Source organism: Barbus barbus, assembly GCF_936440315.1.
Source record: "Barbus barbus genome assembly, chromosome: 34".
NCBI lineage: Eukaryota > Metazoa > Chordata > Actinopteri > Cypriniformes > Cyprinidae > Barbus > Barbus barbus.
The window spans coordinates 18,224,726-18,241,785 of record NC_136762.1 but is presented as its reverse complement, the minus strand read 5'-3'; the positions used below and the strand labels follow the sequence as shown (position 1 = coordinate 18,241,785).

Here is a 17,060-nt window from a genome sequence, read left to right as displayed (position 1 = left end):
GAAACTAAATGCAGAAGTGCTATTCGCATTTAAACACGTTTTACTGAACTGAATTTTACTGTTACACTGGAAAATACGGAAGTAGAACATAACAGCAAGCTATCGCAACTCATGTTTGAATTGCAATAATTTCTCGTAACTGCAAACCCGCAAAAATCTCAGAGGAACTGACAGGATTCAGGTGCGCTGATGTAGCACGGTAGTAGAATCGGGCGTGCATTGCTATTGGCTAGATGAGTAGCTATACACTGACAGAAGGGGGTGCAGTTAAGATCACTGCAAACTGAAGAAGCTCTTCTGTATGAGGTGTGTGAACGTCTTGTAACATGGATCGCTGGAGAGGCAGGGTTGCTCTTGTTACTGGAGCTTCAGTGGGAATCGGAGCTGCAATCGCAAAGTCTCTTGTCCAGCATGGCATGAAGGTGGTCGGCTGTGCCAGAAATGTGGAGCAAATTGAGGTAATTTACTGTATGCATTAGTAGCAGTGGAATAAAGGTTTTCCTAAGATGCTGCCAGGAAAAAAAACATTTTCAGACGCATAGGACAGTCAAAGTGAAAATGCCTGTATGGAGATCTAAAGAGTCTAAAGTTTGTGTTGGTCACCATTGATTCATTAAGCTGCTTTACTTGACTGCACCTTGTGAAATAGCCTACACCATACTTCTAATTATTTGTCTAAGTTCTATTTACTTTTTTCAAGTTTGACAACGCCAGTTAAATGCTTTAAATAGCTATGGAGAAAAAGGCAGCACTTAATGTTTAAAGCAATAAAAAGTCATAAAGTGTCAAATTAAATGGTGTGAGAAATTACTGTCATCATTTACTCACCGGTCATTGAGATCTCTGTTTGATCACATATTAATAACACAATCTTTAAGTCTGAAATGCCTTACAAATTCAAATGCCTTTGTTCATGTCACAGGAAACAATGTGTTCATAAGGACAAAGTTCTAAATATTGGATTTAATAATTAACTTAATTATACCAATGTGGCAGTGTCAGTTTCACAAGTTTTGCTTGGTCAGCCATTACTTGCTGTCCTGCTGCCAATGGTTTTTGAGCTTTGCACCCTTCATGAAATGTAAATCTCAAAGTGCTCTTTCCTTTCACAGGAACTGTCTTCTGAATGTGTCAGAAGTGGATTCAGCGGCACTCTGATCCCATATAAATGCGATCTGTCTGTAGAGGACGACATGTTATCCATGTTCTCCTGGATCAAAGTTCAACATCAAGGCGTTGACGTGTGCATTAATAATGCTGGTTTGGCTCTCCCAGAGCCTCTGTTGAGCGGCAGAACCAGTGCCTGGAGGACTATGATGGATGTATGTAAATCACAGAATAAATAATATGCATTTCTGTTCTGAAAACATGCAGCTAGAGATTGTTTGATTGTAGTCGTCTTCACATTTTGCAGGTGAATGTCATTGCCTTGTCAGTGTGCGGCCGGGAAGCTTACCAGTCCATGAAAGAAAGAAAAGTTGATGATGGTCATATCATTAATATTAATGGGTACGGTGATGTTTTATTTTTAGACATATTTATATTGCTACCTGTGCCATGCACCAAGCAATTCAATATCTTTAAATATCTTACTATGTTTTAGTATGTGTGGACATCGTGTCCTCCACAATGCTGATTTACACTTCTACACTGCTACCAAATATGCAGTGACGGCTCTCACAGAAGGTCTCCGGCAAGAGTTACGAGAGGCCAAAACCCACATACGTGCCACAGTAAGAGCAGGAGGATAAAGTAGTAATATGATTATTCAAAATAAAACATGTCTAAACGCTTGTTGGGACTAAGAATGCTCTTGTATTACAGTCTATATCTCCGGGTTTAGTGGAGACGGAGTTAACCTATCGGCTCTTTGGTCAAAACCCAGAAAAGGCTGCTGCTATTTATAAAAGCATAAAGGTATAGACAAATCCTGTTTCTTGTCTACAGAGCATGTTGTAGGTCATTGTTTACCTTATAAATTAAAATGTCATATTTACAGTGCCTGCAAGCAGCTGACATTGCAAACGCAGTGGTGTATGTCCTGAGTGCTCCTCCTCATGTTCAAGTAAGCATCATCCATCACTGGAGAATCTATTGCACTGTTGATGTCTGCTGATTTTCTGACATTGGCCAAACCATGAACTTTTTTAGAAATAGAAAATTGACTTTCCTTTGCTCTCTGTAGGTTGGTGATATTCAAATGAGGCCTGTGGAGCAGCTGACATGAACAGAGAAACAGAATGAAGCATCTCTGACGTAACGTCTTTAACAAACATTGTGAAAGTTTGCACACAAAGATCACAGGAATGGCCAATATAATCCTATGTTGTAAATAATAAATCTTTTGAAATGCATTTTGTAAAAACGCAAAACACTTCTGTTTCATCATGATGTTTAAATTTTTCCTTGTAGCAACTGAAATGATTTAATGTACTATTGCTAACTATTTTGAGACCGAATACTTTAGGTGCTTAACAGCTCTTTCTGGTTTTATGTTTAAAAAGTGCCAACTATACAATAGAGTTGATATAATAGAAACTAAAGTCACTTTTTATTACTTGCCAAACATGGCTTTATGTATTGAAACCTGCATATCCATACTTTTATTTCAAAGATATAGGAATAGAGGGATTTTCCCAACCTCAAATTGCTCCAAACCTGTACGTATTTCTTTCAGCTTTTGAAGATATTCTGGAGAATGTTGGTAACCAAACACTTAACGGTAGCCATTGACTTCCATATATGGGAAAAAAAAAACCTGTTTACCAACATTTTTTAGTGTTCAGCACAAGAAATAAGCTTATACAGGTTTGAAACAAGTGCATGGTAAGTAAATGATGATAGTTTTTTTATTTTTAGGTGAACTATCCCTTTAAAGAGTTCTTAAGTAGCTTGTTAACGCAGAGGGAAAGTGGAGACTGGACGGTTTAGGGTCATTTAAAACAGAAGTTGAAGAAACTTAAAAGTTTAAGGCAACCAGCTTCAGATTTTTGAGTTCTCAACTTTTAAGATTTATAAACTTAAAACAAGTTGAGAACTCAAAAATCTGCTAAAGCTGGTTGCCTTAAACATTTAAGTTCTCTCAACTTTTGATTTTTTTACCTAACCATTGCCACTTAGAATTCAAATCAGAAATTAAATCTGATTAGTGAAATCAGCTAAAATGGGCCACGTTTTGGTAAAAGACGTATAATACCATCAAATAAGCTATGCATGAGGACTAATGATATTTTTATAAATTAGCATAGGTCTCTTAAATATATATATATATAATGTGAAAAAAGTATAATTGTTTTAAAATTATGAGACTTAGAGTATCAGCTGGTACCTTCTTGAGCCACGGCACAACATTCAGGTAAAATGGGCCGGGTAATTTTGTCTGAAATAATTTTTATTTTTAACAGTAAACTGACTCTTTAGTGTGACATTGCAACAACACTATAAATGTATTTCATTAAATAGAAAGTTGAATGCATATTTAATTAAACGATGCAATTAAAAATGAACTGATCATGTTGTATAGGTGTGTGTTTCTGTGCATCGGTGTCTTTTGTGTGCATGTATGTGTGTATGCTTGTCAAATACTTGTCAAACATTTTGTTGAAGGTTAGGACATCTTTGTCAAGAAAAAAACGCTTTAACATTTCCTGTATACTGTAGGTATTAACATTTGATATTTTGCTGCATTCCCTTCAATGGCAGTCTATGCAGAAATAATTAATATAGATTTTTTAAAAGACAGTTAAGATTTTGTAGGGATACATATCTAGGCCTATAAACCTAATTTTCACCCTACATTTCTGTGTAAAAGTGTGTGTGTGTGTGTGTATGCAGCCCATTTTATCTGAATATTGTGGCCCGTTTTAGCTTAACCAGGCATTTCTACCTAAAATCACAAAAATGTAAGTTTCTTTTTTAAATTAAACTTTTTTAATTTGAAAGAGCATGCCAAAACATTGTTCATAAACCTTTGCTTTGTTGGTAAGCTTGCTTCAAATTCTTTAGTACCCTTATTAGTGATGATTGATGAATGACATTTACTGTCAGGCTCACAGCTTACAATTTCTCTGACAAGCTTCATATAACACTCGGACCAATCTATATTATTGTTACATGTCAACAAGTGTTTAAGCAACAATTCAAGATTAATTGTGATTGGCTGTAAAAATGTAAAGAGATATAACGCTACAAACGCATTTGGCCCATTTTACCTGAGAGCCCAATTTAGCTGACTCCACCCTATCTAAACACGCCAGAAGTGTTTTATTTAGATTTGCTGTTTTTTTTTCCTCTCTCTCTTTTGTTTCGTTATAAAACTAAATTAAAGCTCTTGCAAATGATGCGGGGATTTTATACGACTGTGAAATCTTGGAATTAAAATCAGGTGCTCTGATGCAGCATGTAGCTAGTTTGAACAGGAAGTGCATTGCTATTGGCTAGTTTGTCAGGGACTGTTCGTTTAAGTAGGAGATCATCAGATTATCTGCAGGAGTTTTGTGAACTTGTAACATGGATCGCTGGAGAGGCAGGGTTGCTCTTGTCACTGGAGCTTCAGTGGGAATCGGAGCTGCGGTCGCAAAGTCTCTCGTCCAGCATGGCATGAAGGTGGTCGGCTGTGCCAGAAATGTGGAGCAAATTGAGGTAATTAATTATAAACTTATGAGGAGTAAATCGTAAAAAAAACAAAATGATGTGAGGAAATCGCAGGTAATTTATATAGCACCTCTCACGAAACACGAGCAGACTGTTTTAACAGAGATAGTATTGGTCAAGTAACTGAATAATAGTCTATTATTCTCATGTTATATGAAATCTGTATGTTTTCTTGGAAAACAAAAAAGCACATTCAATTAAGTCAGTCAGTTTTTGAGATTTTAGGCCATCTCAGGCGTCGTTTGCAAGTGTTTTGGATGGAAACGTCTTCTAAAAGAAATACATTTACATAATGTATATCTTGAAGCTGTGAACAAAGCGTCTATCCCTCTGTAAAAATGTCCAAAATTATTAAATAAATAGGCTAATTCACTAAAAATGCAAATTCTGTCAACGTTTACTTAAGTTGTTCCTAACCTTCTTTTGTTGAACATAAACGAGAAATATGGGTAACAACGTTGTTTGATGGACCCCATTGACTTTATTGTAAGGAAGAAAAATCTTTGAAAGTCAAATGGTCCATCAACTGTTTAGTTACATTTTTTTCAACTTGAGGGGGAGTAACTTATGACCAAATTATCATTTTCTAAACAAGAATGATGACATTATGATACAAGAGCAGTAGTAATTTTTTATATCCCTCTGCCAATGGTTTTTGAGCTTTGCACCCTTCATGAAATGTAAATCTCAAAGTGCTCTTTACTTTCACAGGAACTGTCTTCTGAATGTCTCCGACGTGGATTCAGCGGCACTCTGAGCCCATATAAATGTGATCTGTCTGTAGAGGACGACATGTTATCCATGTTCTCCTGGATCAAAGTTCAACATCAAGGCGTTGACGTGTGCATTAATAATGCTGGTTTGGCTCTCCCAGAGCCTCTGTTGAGCGGCAAAACCAGTGCCTGGAGGACTATGATGGATGTATGTAACTCAAATAAGCAGTTTTCCTTATCTAACATGCAGAATGAGTCATGGCCAAATGTTCACATTTTGCAGGTGAATGTCATTGCCCTGTCAGTGTGCACCCGTGAGGCTTACCAGTCCATGAAAGAAAGAAATATTGATGATGGTCATATCATTAATATCAACAGGTACAGGTGTATTTTATTGCACTTTTGTTCTGTGTACTCATTTTCCTGTCTATGTTCAGACACTAACGCATTCAATGTCTTAAAATACACGTTTTTAGTATTTGTGGACACCGTGTCATCAACCATGCTGATACACACTTCTACACTGCCAGCAAATATGCAGTGACGGCTCTCACAGAAGGTTTGAGGCAAGAGTTACGAGAGGCCAAAACCCACATACGTGCCACAGTAAGAACAGGAGGATCAAGATGTGCTAATGTTGAACACTTTATGTAATCTGATTACTGCATGTCCAAAGACTTGTTGGTACTAAGTGTACTCTTTCTTTAACAGTGTATTTCTCCTGGTTTCGTGGAGACCGAATTTGCCTACCGACTGTTTAGTGAAAACCCAGAAATAGCCATTTCTAACTACGAAAGCATAAAGGTATAGACAAATTCTGATTCCTTGCTATACAATATGTTGTAGGTCATTTGTGTTTAAATGTCATATTTACAGTGCCTACAAGCAGTTGACATTGCAAACGCAGTGGTGTATGTCCTGAGTGCTCCTCCTCATGTTCAAGTAAGCATCATCCATCACTGGAGAAACTATTGCACTGTTGATGTTTGCGGTCACTTAATCAGTGTTTTGATTGACATGAATGGGATATTTTGGTAATAAGAATTTGTCAAATTATGGTTTATACTGATACCGAATCGATTTGAGAAGCAGTGGAAAACTTCTGCATTTTATTTTTTTAGGTAATATCTCACTGTAATGGCTGAATTGTTTAATGTAATAGTTTTTTCCTTCCTTTTGTGTAGATTGGTGACATTAAGATCACACCAGTGGAGCAGTCGATGTAACGGATCAAGCATCTCAACACACTGTGACCGTGATGAAGGACAGAATTTGAAGTACAAAAATAAATAAATCTATAAAGCAATTAATGTTCAATTTACTAGTACATTTACAAATAATAGTACATTTACTGTACTATATTTATTGTAAAAGTTACAAGACCGACAAAATTAGGATTTTTAGAAAGTTCTTAATACTCCTGGTGCTGTTTTACTTAAACGTAAAAAAAATAATCATCCTTGCAAAATGCTGAATTAATGTCATTTATTTTGCTTGACGTATTGATAAACATTTACAAAGAATCAGAGCTGACTTTAGCTCTGAATTTGCAGCTCTGCATTAATGGTTTACATGGCATCAATGGTTTTAATCAAACTTCATGATTGTTATTGACTTCCATAAAATACAAAAGTATAACACTTAATTTACTTCTAAAGACTTTAACTAGTGCAGTGTTTTATGACATGCTTTTGTGTTATTTTGGAGCTTGACGGCTTCAATCCTCATTCACTTTAATTATAAGAACATCATACAAGAGCAAGGATATTCTTCAAACATTTACCTCGGTTTCATGGAAAAAAGAAAATCATGTGCGTTTAAACTGATATTTTTGAATTGCCAGTATATCCATGCTGGTATATCCATAGACCCAATTTTCACTTTTGATCAATTGTATTTTTATTCCTAAAAATGTGAGGAAATAACCAAATAGATCTTCTGATTTTTCTGGTTCCCTCTGAAATCAAGGGTGACATCGGTTGAAACGTAAACTACTGCCATCATGCCAAGAGTGGAGGATACCTTTTAATAAATGTTGTCAAACATGGTTAAGGTTAGAGTCTGACACCTTGTTTTCCTCCAAAAACATAGTATAGTAATGAAAGGTATTAAAACAAGTGTTCCCTCTCTGTGTATTTATAGTGTAAATGACGATCATTCATTTGCACTTGCTTTCAATTTAAGACTCTATAGCTGCTCAAGGCCCAATGTTTCCTCCTCATGCATGATTGGAATCTCAAGGAAACAGCCTAGCAACCAGAAATGTTAAGTCCGGAGTATAAAATGTGTTAATGCTGTGAGGGAAGCTTTGTTTTGCCATTTAAAATATTCTGCTTAAAAATGTAAAGCTCACTAACATTACCTTGCTTTAAACCAAACACAGTCAGATTAGTTATTTAGCCACTTTTCATACTTTTTACCTGCTTGACATTCATTGGAGTTCCCGTGTGGTCTTAGATGACCTGACACGCCTCGTTTCAGCATGCGGACAGAATGTGCAGATACTCAGCAAAAGCCTCTTGTTCTCATAGGAACACAGTCCCGCCCTCTTAACCCCATTTCCATGACCGTAACAGCACGAAACGCTACGGAATCCATCATGAATTGTCTTTTATGTTTTGTAAGTGATACTATTGTACTGTTTCTGGAATGTATATTATTTCATAGTGTCTGCACTCTCTGAATGCTGGATTATTATTCCATGTCTGGGAACCAGAGAGCTTTCGAGACTCCACATTGTTTTCACTCATTCGTTTTTTTAGAAACTGCGGAGTACAGCGGGGTCACGGAGGAGGAAGTTAGTGTGATGCAAAATGGTGTGATGTTCAGGCCATAATATGAATAAATTTGGGTGTTCCCTCATTTGAATAAAGGAAATCCCACACTGGGCTGCCTTTAGTCGTGTATATTTCAAGAGAACATGTTTGAAAATCCTGTTGAAATGCATATATTTTCAGTGGCCCCAATTTAATAGTTCAAGATTATATATCATAATCACACACTGATTAATGATGCATGTCCAAACCTCTACATTAAGTAATTCCTACTTAATGTGCATTATTGTAACACTGTGGCTTGAATCAAAGGCCTTGCTTTCTAACAAGAGCATGTGAGGGTCAGCTGATAGGAGATTTGAATCCAGTGCTGCAATACTCATTTAATGTCGGGCGGTGGGTGAGGTACCTAAAGCAGATTATCCTTTGAGAAGAATGTGACCCTTTCTGCTTAAGTCCACTGGCAAAGGCCTAAAAAGGCCAAAGTCTGCTAGAACAGAGACTATCATAAATGAACTCAGTGCACTGCAGATACATGGCTAGGGGGGATTTATACAGAAAGGCAAATGCTGTAAAAAATCAGGTTACTTGGAGGAACACTTAACTTTTTATTTATTAAAAACAAAACCCATACTGTGAAGAAGAAAGTTTTCTCAAACCATGCTATGGAAGGACCACCAGTGCTTATTTACTTTATTCAGCAATCATGTCGAGAAACACATGCTTCATAAAATTGATCTGATCTGTCAGTCTACCATCAATGGAGCTATAAAAACAGAGAAGGTAAAAACATGCTGCTTATTAAAACAATATCGTATGGCAGCCTAGAAGATATAAAAACCATTTGGTCGCACCATGTGGAGCTTCTTGAGTTTCATTCTCTCTTAACTTTTCCACGCTTTTCTCCATTTCCTCGCTCCCTGCTTCTCTTCGTTTTCGTGTTCCTAGGTCTGAGGGTTGCCGTGGATGGAGTGTTAGTCTGTAGGAGAGGAAACATTGGTGCCGTGTTTATCTCAGGATGCTTCAACTGAAACTCAGTGTCCTTTTCGATCAGAGTCGGGAGGGGTGTCGTGTCTGCAACGTCAGGCAAAACGGCTTCATAGCAGATTTCGATTACACGCCTTCCTTTGTTCTTTCTACCATTGGTGTCCTTCAAACTTTCTGTTGAGTTTTCAAGTCGGTCCAATCCCAGTACATCGGTTGGCCCGACAGTTGCAGAACCTGTGAGCAATGCTGGATCCTGAGACCTGATATCATGAGGAGGTTCTTCTGTAGAGGAAGCAATGATTTTCCTCATTCTCTTTCTACCTTCTCTCTGCTTCGAACTTGGGCTTTTGGTTCTAACAATGGGTGTTTTTTGTGTAGTAGTGACTACAGGTCCCTTTTCTTCCGTGTGCATTGTACTTTGCGTCACCTCGTTTCTTACAGCGGCAGTTGGACTCTCGGGTGTTGACGTTACGAGGCTGACACCTTCAGACGGACTAGTCGAGAGAGTTTCTTCCTTGGCTTCTGTGGAAGGGTTGTTTTTTCTTTGCTTTTTCTTTCCGGCTCTTTGTCTCACCTTAGCTCTGGTCTTATCACGGACAGCTGGGGTAATATGAGCTGTAGGTGAGGTGGAGACTAACTTTGTGTCATTTACTTGTCTGTGCTGTGGAATCTCTGGTTCTTTATTTGTCTTTATTGAGGTGGTAATGGTTACAACATCCTGATTATCATTCACTGTCCTCTGAGGATCATCTCTCATCATCTTATTAGAATTTCCTTCAGAGTCTAGCTTTCTATTCATGAAATTGTTTTCTTTTATGCTAAACCGATTCATCTTCGCTGCTTCCTCCGCAAAGTTGTTCTTACCCATGACCTCCTCTGACTGACCGATCGATGGAGCTCCGGTCGTTCCTTCATCGACCTTTAACACGGCGTCAAGTTTTTTATTCTTCTTCCCGCCTTTACCCTTACCTCGTTTCTTCTTGTTCTCTTTTTTCTTCTTGCTGGAATTTTTCTTCCTCTTCTTCTCTGACGTCTGAGTTTCTCCTTTACTTGCGTCGGCAGACGAGCTTTGAGAGGTGGAGACTGTGGCGAGCACTTTAATGAAATCCTCTGCAGCCGTCACCACGTTTGTGAGCGAGGGCTCTTCAGGGGTGGCGGTCTTTGATTCAGAGAATGATGATTGTGTTGTGCTTTCAGAGGTTGCCGTGTTCTGCTTTTCTTCGTCTGATTGTTTAGGAGGAGCGATTGTCAATACATCAATGCTTCCAAAGTCATAAGGGATTGATTCTTTAATCCCTGCGACAGGAACTCTGTCATACTTTTTACACCTTCATGATGGAGAGAAGAGTAAAAACTGCATTAATTTGGGTACTGTAGACGCCAGAGTATAAGGAAGGAATTAGATTGAATTACATAGAATTTGATACTTACACCCCATACCAGTGACGCTCAACACACTGCTCTTCAAATGAAAACTCAAAGCAAGGAGCTTCGATCACATTAAAGAAGGCTTGTCCAACCACTCGGGATGAAGGGTCATTGACAAGTCTCAGGCATTCCTTTAAGCTGTAAGATGCAGATGTAAGCGTATAAATGTTCATTAGCTTAAATAGATTTTTTCAGCATTTAGATTTGATTGCAGGTCTAACATCAGTTTAAAAAAACAAAAACAAAAAAAACTTTTTGAAAAAATTGGTAACCTGATGAAAACATGAGCTTGACTTTTTTTTCTACCTGATCTAAGCCTTAAATTTTGTTCTCCTTATGTTTCTTTGAAAAATTATTTTCAGTAAAAATTAATTGGTGTTGATTGTTGTAACATCTCCAAATGAAACACGTTAATATGTTGTATCTGACAAATATCAAGAAAATTTGTAGGTTAAAATGCAATTTGTTTGCATAATTGTCAAGTTTTTCCATCATTTTAGTCACATTTTTTGAATTCCTTCAATTGAATAGAATAAAATAAAAACACAAAAATTCTCGTGTCTCACAATTAATATAAACTTGTAAAAACGGCATATAAACAACAGTCAGATATTTTTGTTGAGCGTCTGAAGTTTTAAATGGAGTATTGCATGTTATGCTGCTGGAGGCTGCTGTCATACTTTCATATCTGGACCACATCAAACTTACGCATTGTCGCAGTCGCAGTGGCTAAGGGAGTGCCATTTAAAGTTGGTGTATCCATAATTGGAGGAGAACGCATGGATGACATATGGGCAGTGATCGTGAACGCGGCAACATTTGTCGGTCTCTTCGAATTCGCCTGAGGGGGAAAAAATCACATGCACAAAATCCCTAAACACCTGCTGCAGTATGGGAATTAAAAATAATAGGCTACTCAAGTCAACTCACCTAACTGATCATAATGATCTGCGATGTTTCCTGCACCACACCAAAGTGTCCCGGGATAAGTGAAGCCTCGCTTGGCTCGCGTCTTTTTATTGTTCGCTGCATCGGAGTTCGGCTCTTTAGCTTGTTTTGTTGTCGTGATCACGTTCCTGTCGCCTTTAGATTTCAGTTTGTTACAGTTCGCCTTCGCTTCGGACACTCTAGTCAAACTCATCTCCAGATCGGAGCTCATTTGGTTTCTTAGCCCAAGTCTGCACACGTGCATGAAGGATTTAACCTGCATTTCGTTTTGGATCACAGAGCAGTCGACCAGGCGGCCCTCAGAGTCATGCACTGAGCGAACCTCTTCAGCCCCATCGGTAACCTGATGGAGGTGATACTCTCCCACAACCGAACTTTTGGCGCAAAGAGTGTTGTTGAGCATGTAAAAGAGCTCTTTGCTCTCTGTTTCTGCATCTAAAGCTTGGCTTAAGAATTCGCCTTTAACAAAGGTCCTGTCTAGATAAGACAGAAACACGAAAAACACGGACCACATCGCGGCACTTTCAGCACCACGGAGTCTCAGACAGCACCGCAGCCTCTCCTGTCCAGCGAGTACCGGCTTCTCTCACCGGCTGCCGTGGGTATTAATATATTGCTGGTCAATAATGGGAGGGGTCTGTCATTTAATTAACTCTTTCCTCCTCCAGTGAATTTGAATACCCTAATGTGCATCTGTTTCCTCCTCCGGGCGTCCCTGTGGCAAGTGAACAATGTGCAATGTTTTCCAATGGATTCTCATTTCTAATGGACCTTATATAGCCGATTTGCAAAAGGCAAATTCGTATCTCTCTTATTTGCGAGAGGGAAATGTTGCAAGGCAAAAGCTAACAAACAAAAGGGTATTCTTGTTTTATTTTTTATTTTATTTTTAAATTAAATCAAATCTTTGCTAACCCACATTTTGTATTGTTGTTATTTTTTTATTATTATTAAATTTTAGGATAATAGAAGGCATGGCATTACAGTTAAAAGCATATAAGACAGAATTACAAATAGCCTTAAGGCAAATGGTATGAATTCTACAAAGACGTTCCAAACAAAAGATTGGAGATCGCATAAGTAGCCTAATCTTTTTAGATATAGCCTAAGTAAAATAGGCTACATTGTTTTCAGACAACGTCAAATGAATCGCAAAAGTCAGATTCCTAAATAAGACGTAACGATCGCAATAGTTCGCTGTTTGAGAGCGTTAGAAATGGTCATTATTCATCAATTTGTTATTTACTCATCGCAAATAGGCTGTATCACAAACGTTGGTATTTTGTTTAAAACCTCTTAGAGTTAAGGTGACTATGCTAGGGGAGCTGAAACAATAGAGCATACTTAAATAGGCTAAATGATTTATCACCCCCTCAAACTTTACAACATGTCTACAAACACAATAGGACTATAGCATATTTTTCTTAGCTATTTTAAATGTAGCCTTTTAGGTTTTAGGTTTTTGTAGCCTTGTAGGTTCTTTTTAATCAAGCCGTGTTTGTTGTGTGCACGCGCACCGGAATTTGTAATCCTACATAATGAATAGGGTGTAATGGATAAGTGTGTTTTGACCGCAAGTAACCCCATCTCTCCCCACATCTCGAGATTTACTTTGGTGGCGCAGCAAGGAGGAGGTTCCTTTAGCGCTTTCCATAGTAACAAGAGATGGGGTGATTTTTCCGACCCAACGAGATTGGGCATTCTAATTTGACAAAAGGAATGGGTAGTGACCTAATTTGGAACAGTGGCTTTTTCAATGCAGATCAATGAAGATCTCCATGCAGTTACTGAACATCAGTGTCTTTTCCTATGGTTACATGGATCTTAACTTTGGGACTTTAACAGACTCAGGCGCCAGTGAAAAAGAGTAATTTGAGAAGAGAACACACGTTTGTCCTTGTCCATATGTAAATAAATTTGCTTTCAAGCAATGAAATATGTAGCTTTCCAGAAAAAGATTATACGATATTGTTCATCCCTGATTAAATATATTTTAAGTCATTTTTATTTATTAACATAGACTATTTAACAATCGGCACAGCATTGCTGAAAGGGGTGCAAACAACGAACTTACAAATAAACCAACTGAGTATGTGCAAGTCCAAAAGCAAAATATTTATGGTAGGCTTTCAAAGAGCCCCCCATTGAGTCCAACAGTGCGCTTTGGCAAAGAAATCGGATTGGTGGGGGAGGAAACAAATGATGTAAAATCACCAGAGGCAACTGGAATTTAAATTATTCTGGAAACCACAGCTGCCAAAATTATTTTGTAAAAACTACAGATTTTTTTTTTACAGTGTGCAGCATTTTTGGAAAATCAATCCGATGAAGTAGCCTATTACTTACTCGTTAAAAACATTTGCCAGAATATTAATCTCTGCGTGATCCTATAGGCTACTTGACGAACTGTGCCTACTTCATCACAGCACACTGTAATTTAGAAACACTGCCTTTTCTTTCAAATGTTTATGATCTACAATAGCACACCAGTTCTTGGAGAATAAATCTGAAATACTACAGCCTGAGGTGTGAAAATATAAAACGTTGCATGTGCTCATGATATCTGATGTACAGAGGAATCCATTATCCTAAATTGCACGTGATTTTCGGATATGTCAAAAAGGAACCCTATTTCGTATTATATTAAACAATAAAATAAAGTAGTCAGCTGCTCAATCAAGAGGTCAGTCACTATGAGAAATCTCTGCAGAAAATAAAACGCCCAAATAAAAAAGATTTAATAATAAAATGGTCCATATAATTTCGATCTTTTGTGGATTGTATTTATGTAGGCTACTGTATAGGCGCGAGACGTCCTGCATGAGGCGCAATTCAATGGAATCAGGCTCCTTGCACATTAAGAAGCTATAGTCGTCTGCTTAGGCTTTTTATTTATTTATTTATTATCGGTTTCCCTATATATTTTTCCATGGTAGTTACTGCCGTTCATTCAGCAATTCATAAAAAAATCTATTCATATGATACCAGCATTGACTATTAGGCTAACCTTATTTGTATTGACGACCGTATATTGTTATTGTAGCTATTTTTTGTCAAAATGCATTTTGTTACGGTACAGATAAAACATCACAGTGAATTATTCCAATAGAAAATACAGTTTAATACAGTATAAAAACTATTAGGTGTACGGAATGTCCCCACACACACACACACAAAAAAAAGAAGGAAAACACGTGTGTTTAACACATGAATATTATTATATGAATAATAATAGTGGTGTGATTATTTGCAAGCACTTATCCCACACATATGGACAGTAGGCCTATATGCTTCTTCACTGCTACACATTTCATGAATGCCTTCACCTCTTTGCTCTGAAAAAACGAATGTATTTTTTGTTAAGAATCATGATGAATCAGAGCCTACATTAAACCTGCACACAATACGTAAACATGCTTGTGTTTAAAAATAGTGACAGCCACAGTAAACGCAAACGTCTCCAGAGCTCTGATTTAATGGTTAAACCAGCGGTTCCCAATCCCCCCTGCGTATTCTGCATGTGTAGTTAACACCTGATTCAGTTCATCAGCTCTTTAGAGGTGAGCTACGTGCATAAACTGTGTTCCTATTGACATACTCCCTACAGTGCTCCCTGAGCAGGGGATATCCGTTGAAGTTTACATTCATTCATGGATTTGCGCTGCGCAGCGTCTTCACACAGACGAAACTTACTAGAGACGTGTGAATAAATGCACGTCTCGCACACTTTAATGCTTTTTGTATGGAACATATATCCGCTTGTTTCGAACAGGAATCATGGCGGGATATCCGGTGATGTCCACTTCACAGGGCACTTGCGGTCGAATAGAACAAACACATATGAAATGTGCAGAGCGGGGGCGCGAGGACTGGGATTGGGAAATGCTGGGATAAGCGATTACTCTGGGAGAGACATGAAAACGCCCACTTTACACTACTTGCTCTGACACCAAATACACGCCGTTACCGGGGTGAGTTTTCAGAAGTCTTTCCAGAATGGATGTTTTAGCAGTTCCCCAAAAGAGAGAAGAGGGCTGGTACTTGTCTCTTATGGCACCAAACACAAAGGGTCCAAAGTTTGCATGGCTTGATCCATCAAGACTCTATTGCAATTCACAGGTAAACAATCAATCTTGTTGCACGTCAAACTTTACCCAGTACATTATTAAATAAACTAAAACTATGCATCTTGATGACTGAAAAATAAAGACGTTATTTTCTAGTTTCTAGTCTCTGCTCAATGTTTTCTGTCACTCTTGACTGATCCAGGCACTGTCAGATTGCATAAAAGATCTTCTCAAACCATTCCAGAATGAGACCATTGACCTGGTGGCTGGAATAGATGCCATGGGCTTCATCCTTGGTATTAAGCCATCTCTTTTGTAGCTGATGTCAGTCTGAACTCAAGAGACAGTATTTTTAGCTCAGTTCACATGTTGCAGTGTGTATATATAACACCTCTGCAAACAGGCTAAATATAGCCTAGAGTTGGATATTAACTTAGGGACCATCTCTAAAGCCCAACTTAATGAAATGTAAACTTATTGTCTATGAAAAATTGATATATTGTGGGTTTTATTTTTACTTTCTCCTGCAATTTCAGGGTCAGCTGTGGCCAAAACTTTAGGGAAAGGATTTTTGGCCATTCGAAAAGCAGGACACTTATGTGTTCAAACTCGCACTCAGGACTACAGCGACTACTCTGGACTTCCGCCTAAGTCAACCGTGACCTTTTCCACGTAATTGCGTATTACGTGACGTCACGAACGCGCATCACAGAACAGAGCAAGGCGAGCATTTGTGCTTATAAAACTTAAACTTTTTAATTTATTTTTGAAATGACCGATCGTTTCGTTAGATAAGACCCTTATTCATCGTCTGGTATCGTTTAAAGCCCTTTGAAGCTGCACTGAAACTGTCATTTGGACCTTGAACCGTTTGGGTCCCAATGAAGTCCATTATATGGAGAAATGTTTTCATCAAAAACCTTAATTTCTTTTCGATGTTTTGAGAGATAGTGAACTTATCCACTGCCCCTCTCCACCCAAACCTTTATATCTTTCTTTGATGTTGATTCTCCCTTTAGGGAGCTATTAAAATAATGTAACTGAAGCATGACTGGTGAGAGTTTATTGACATTCTTGTTATATTAGTTGCTGAAAGATGCAACACGTGGGATTTGGACAGCTTCTTTCTGTGAGAGGGTGTAATAACTCTTGTTCACTTATCAGTAGACTTGATTAAGATGGTAGAATTAGTGCTATTATTTCTCTATTCTTTGTAGGCATTGCTGCTGTGGCCATTGAAAACAGTGAGGGAGGAAAGTGGCTAAAGGAAAACTATAAATATTCCCACTGTATTCCAAATGAGCTGCAATCTCAGTCTTTTAAGAACTTTAGTGGTTAAATATTAAAAATCAGGGAAAAAATATTCATGTGAAATTTTAAATTCCAAGGTGAATCGGCCCTTGAATCATTTGCAGGTTGTGACATGTATTATTAAGAAGAGGTATGAATCTTGTGAGGACTGATCTTTCTAAGTGGTTCAACTGTAACGT

At 38.0% G+C, this 17,060-nt stretch overlaps 3 protein-coding genes across 3 annotated transcripts; all 3 read left to right on the top strand.

Annotated features, from left to right (window-relative positions):
* Nucleotides 1-86: 86 nt before the first annotated feature.
* Nucleotides 87-3,518, top strand: LOC306854382 (dehydrogenase/reductase SDR family member 11-like). Its single transcript, XM_079392332.1, has 7 exons — nt 87-458; nt 1,113-1,322; nt 1,415-1,509; nt 1,604-1,733; nt 1,825-1,917; nt 2,000-2,065; nt 2,186-3,518. Exons 1-7 carry the CDS (start codon nt 327-329, stop codon nt 2,225-2,227), a joined length of 768 nt encoding a protein of 255 aa, XP_079248458.1. The 5' UTR covers nt 87-326; the 3' UTR covers nt 2,228-3,518.
* A 969-nt stretch (nt 3,519-4,487) lies between these two features.
* LOC306853876 (dehydrogenase/reductase SDR family member 11-like) lies at nt 4,488-8,252 on the top strand. The gene is made up of 7 exons (XM_079391540.1): nt 4,488-4,641; nt 5,365-5,574; nt 5,650-5,744; nt 5,843-5,972; nt 6,078-6,170; nt 6,243-6,308; nt 6,551-8,252. The coding sequence occupies exons 1-7, from the start codon at nt 4,510-4,512 to the stop codon at nt 6,590-6,592; spliced, it is 768 nt and encodes a 255-aa protein (XP_079247666.1). The 5' UTR covers nt 4,488-4,509; the 3' UTR covers nt 6,593-8,252.
* Nucleotides 8,253-15,499: 7,247 nt separating this feature from the next.
* LOC306853833 (adenine phosphoribosyltransferase-like) lies at nt 15,500-16,909 on the top strand (the record flags this gene model as incomplete). The annotated part of the gene is made up of 5 exons (XM_079391477.1): nt 15,500-15,622; nt 15,773-15,866; nt 16,107-16,228; nt 16,657-16,675; nt 16,788-16,909. 5 exons carry the CDS (start codon nt 15,500-15,502, stop codon nt 16,907-16,909), a joined length of 480 nt encoding a protein of 159 aa, XP_079247603.1.
* Between the last annotated feature and the right edge of the window lie 151 nt (nt 16,910-17,060).

Coding starts and splice junctions, on each gene's coding strand:
- LOC306854382 (XM_079392332.1), top strand. CDS start 327: ATGGATCGCTGGAGAGGCAGGGTTGCTCTTGTTACTGGAGCTTCAGTG. Junction 1,323..1,414: donor CCTGGAGGACTATGATGGAT/GTATGTAAATCA, acceptor CACATTTTGCAG/GTGAATGTCATTGCCTTGTC. Junction 2,066..2,185: donor GTGCTCCTCCTCATGTTCAA/GTAAGCATCATC, acceptor TGCTCTCTGTAG/GTTGGTGATATTCAAATGAG.
- LOC306853876 (XM_079391540.1), top strand. CDS start 4,510: ATGGATCGCTGGAGAGGCAGGGTTGCTCTTGTCACTGGAGCTTCAGTG. Junction 6,171..6,242: donor CTAACTACGAAAGCATAAAG/GTATAGACAAAT, acceptor TCATATTTACAG/TGCCTACAAGCAGTTGACAT. Junction 6,309..6,550: donor GTGCTCCTCCTCATGTTCAA/GTAAGCATCATC, acceptor CCTTTTGTGTAG/ATTGGTGACATTAAGATCAC.